At 34.8% G+C, this 3,729-nt stretch overlaps 1 protein-coding gene across 3 annotated transcripts; it reads right to left on the reverse strand.

The window, feature by feature from the left end:
* Positions 1-482: 482 nt before the first annotated feature.
* Positions 483-3,416, reverse strand: LOC114378870 (mitochondrial zinc maintenance protein 1, mitochondrial-like). Of its 3 annotated transcripts, none has more exons than XM_028337467.1 (3): positions 3,075-3,416; positions 2,128-2,219; positions 483-1,016 (listed from the first exon to the last, which is right to left on the reverse strand). In XM_028337467.1, the coding sequence occupies exons 1-2, from the start codon at positions 3,316-3,318 to the stop codon at positions 2,143-2,145; spliced, it is 321 nt and encodes a 106-aa protein (XP_028193268.1). In that variant the 5' UTR covers positions 3,319-3,416; the 3' UTR covers positions 483-1,016; positions 2,128-2,142. The 3 variants fall into 3 exon arrangements, with proteins under 3 accessions (XP_028193268.1, XP_028193271.1, XP_028193263.1); XM_028337470.1 differs by having other exon boundaries at positions 483-1,046; XM_028337462.1 differs by lacking the exon at positions 483-1,016 and having other exon boundaries at positions 1,829-2,219; positions 3,075-3,415.
* Positions 3,417-3,729: the final 313 nt, after the last annotated feature.

Below are 3,729 nucleotides of genomic sequence, written 5' to 3' on the forward strand. Positions count from 1 at the left end.
GGACATTTGTTTTCTGCACTTTCATTATTGCATCCTCCATCTCCAAAATGAAAATTTGCATTTCAGAATGAATTTTCTGGAATAAAGATGCAATAGCCCTTCTTGTTGGATTACAGCCCACGATGCACTATAGAAGTTTGCCAAGGGCTTATTAATAATAGATTGCACAAGCAACCAGCCCTTTCTCAGTTTTTTTTATATATAAAAATATATAAATTTATCAGGATTAAAAAATTCTGACAGTTTAGCTTTGAGTTAGCCCCCGTGTCATTATAATTTCATATATGAAAATTCGTTTGATTATTTAGAGTTGCTTGTGGCACATAAAATTAAATAAATAAGAAACTAATACATTTAAGTTTCAGTATCGTTTCTAAAAAAATGTTTATATATATATATATAAAAGTTAAACTTTTTTGATAACAAATGTGATTGTTAAACTCTTGTATTTATTTGACAATATAAGAAAGAACTATACACAATAGATCAAATTAAATCCTTAATACGAAGATGTTATTACATCTCAGTGCTACTCTGTTTCTCTCGGTTAAACATTAGATATGCTTAACCTCACCAATTGTCACCGATACTCTCGCTTTCGCCCACTTGCGGGACTTCTTCCAGCATTGCTAGAAAATGGTGCTAGCGAGCAGATACAAAGGTCTAGATACCTAGTTAGCAGTTACTCCACAAGCATTTCTAACACTTTCTCCCTTTTGCAAATACTAATTGACCAGTATTTGCGAGGAATAAAGGAAAAATAAACACAAGCAGTAACATACTCTGATAATTGTAAAGGAAGACTAAGAGAGAAGTTGAACTAGAAAGAAGATGGAACAAGTAGTTATGCCGCTAGTTTAATATTAACAGTACAAAAACAGAGTTGGGAATGACCATATAGAGTTCTTATGGTGGACTTGGATAACTGTTTGACTAGTTTCGAAAATGGTAGGCTCTTTAAAAGCATCGTGCAAGCCTTATATCTCACTTTATTGCACCTTTTCCGGGGGAGTTTGCTGCATTTAGTAGAACCCAAATGGATTTTACTCAATAATAAAGAATGTGTCAGAGAATGTGTTGTTAACATTTCTTTTCAACCTAACATGCCTCTATGTCTATTGATTATGTCAAACTGTCAATTGGGTATGCCTTGATAGTTATAATTATTACTCTACATGGTTATCAGGTGCATTTTTATTTTTTTTAATGTATCAAGGCACCGTGGAGATCAGTGCTACATCAAATACACGTGGGATCTTAGCTATGCCACCTTAAAGCCTCAAACTGCCATGCAGAAGGAAAGTCTAACCTAGCCTTAAATTTGAAAGGTTTAAATATCAATTTAATCCCAAATGTTTTCACCCATTTGAGCTTTGGTATGTATAGAATTGTTGCAGTTTTTGTCTTAAACAAATGTATCATACAAATATTTTCTCATTTCAGTTTCGGCTCCCTATCTTTAATGTACCAGTCCCTATATTTTCACCCACTTGAGCTTTTTTTGGTATTTATAGAGTTGTTGTAGTTTTTGTTATAATCAAATTTATCAGTACAAATATTTTCTCTCATTTCAGTATCAGCTCCCAATCTTTAAGGTGTCAGTCCCTATATTTTCACCCATTAGATTTTAATCCCTGTAGTTTCTACTTATTAGGGTTGTCATTGTTTTTTCATAACAGTTTGGTCCCAGAGGGAAAAAAAATACACCCTTAGTGATAAGACACTACAAGGATCCACACCCCATTACCCCGTTGATATGTGTCAGTGTGTTATTTTATAAGGACCAAAATCGAAATGAATATAAACTAAAGGGACAGCAAACTTATCTAAACTAATTTGAAATTCTGCTGAAGGCAAATTAAACAAAAACAGTTGGGATACATTATGTAATCATACAACAAAAAAAGGGTATCATATACTTTTACCGGTAAGATTTATATCCTGTCCACTCTGCTAGATAGATTTGAAAGGAAACATAGGATTGGGAGCAAAAAAAAAACAAAGCTACAACCACATAAAGGAATCTAAGCAGAACAATTCAAACACCCCCATAAAATCACTGTCAACACTACTTATTGATCCTAAACAGGAAAAAAAAAACTAGAAGAGGAAACACTTTGTTCTAACCTCTTCTCTCCTGTCTTATCCTGATTTCCGAATAATTTCTTCCGAGGGAAGTTCAAGCGTTGCCCCAGCATGCTCTTTACCCGGCTTCACCACTGCAGCAATAAGTTCGGAAAAATTGATGAAAGGACTGAGTCTACCCAGATACAGATTTTATTGAAAAAAGTTCCTAGCTCCTCCAGACATAAAAACAAAATAGATAAAATGCAATGCCAAAATTGCAAACACAAAACTATAAGGATACTCTTAGTAAGCAGGCTGGCAGATATAATATGGTTAGACATCCCAAATGCCAGCCTGTAATGACCATGTTTGGAATATTCACACGAGATAACCATCGACATCTCAAATAACCTCAAATCAACTGAGATGCCCATTGTGTTAAGACATGTGATGCACTTCCATAGCCCTAGGAGGTCTTAATGCTGGTGACCGAACTCAAGACTTACATAGGCAATGAAAGGTAATTGCTAATTCCTAATGGAAGACGCTTAGAAGGCAGCGGCTAAAACCTATCTCAGAAACGAATGGTCATAATTGGAAATGTCATTCTCTTATTAATCAGGAATTGCGAAGATTATTGCCGAAATGGCATGCCACAAACGCAAGTAAATTCAAAACAAGTGTAAATAGGAACATGAAAGAGTTTGCGGACAAGTCATTAGTATCATTCTGCTCCGACTTAACAATAAACAAAAGCCAAGTTTTTTCAATAAACCAGCTGAAGTAACACATTTATGTTATGATTTCCTATTTCTAATGCAAGCTCCATGACATAATGATTTTTTTTATTTTTTTGATGTACAAAGACTGGAATGCGAGTCTTTCAAGTAGTGTAAGACATAATTCCATATAATTAAAAGTTCGTGCAACTGCGATGTGGTAGTGCTGACCGAGGAATGAAAAACGAAAAAAGAGGAAGCAAAATAACAAACAGGAGGTGAGCATACAGTAGGTGCCAGAATCGGGATTGAGTTGCGCCTGGACGATCATGGTGGTGATGAAATGGGAGGCCTCTTCAGCCTCTAGGAGAAGCTTCTGGATCTCCGCCTGGGAGCTCACGCTCTTGTTTTCCTCGAACTTGTTCCTCACTTCCAACGCTGATTCCTTCAGCATCATGGTGTCGCCGGAAAATGATTTCCGTGTCGCTTTCAGAAGCGCCCGGTACGCGCTCAGAACTTGCCCTCTCGCCATCTCTGACACTACTGATCTCTCTCTCTCGGGAAGGATCTGCTTTTTTCTCCTTCGCGTCCTTTTTAGTTTCGCTTGATTGTACAAGTGCTATCACAGCGTGTACTAGTTTATCTCGTATCATTTTTCTTACCCTTCAAATTTATTTATTTTTTCTAAAATAATGTGATGGTACATTTTTTTTATAAAAAAAATATTTTAATCTTTATATTTTTGGTAAAATGTAATAAATTTTTTATATGGATGAATTTATCCTAATTCTAAAGAAAAAGTAAATTAAATTATTCCTAACTTTAAAAAAAGTAACCAAAAGAGAAAATGAACTAAACTTAAATGATTTTTAAAGTAACGAAAATATAAAAAAAAAACTTGATTATATTTGACTGAAAATATAAGGATTAGTTTTTTATTTGT

Source organism: Glycine soja, chromosome 2, assembly GCF_004193775.1.
Source record: "Glycine soja cultivar W05 chromosome 2, ASM419377v2, whole genome shotgun sequence".
NCBI lineage: Eukaryota > Viridiplantae > Streptophyta > Magnoliopsida > Fabales > Fabaceae > Glycine > Glycine soja.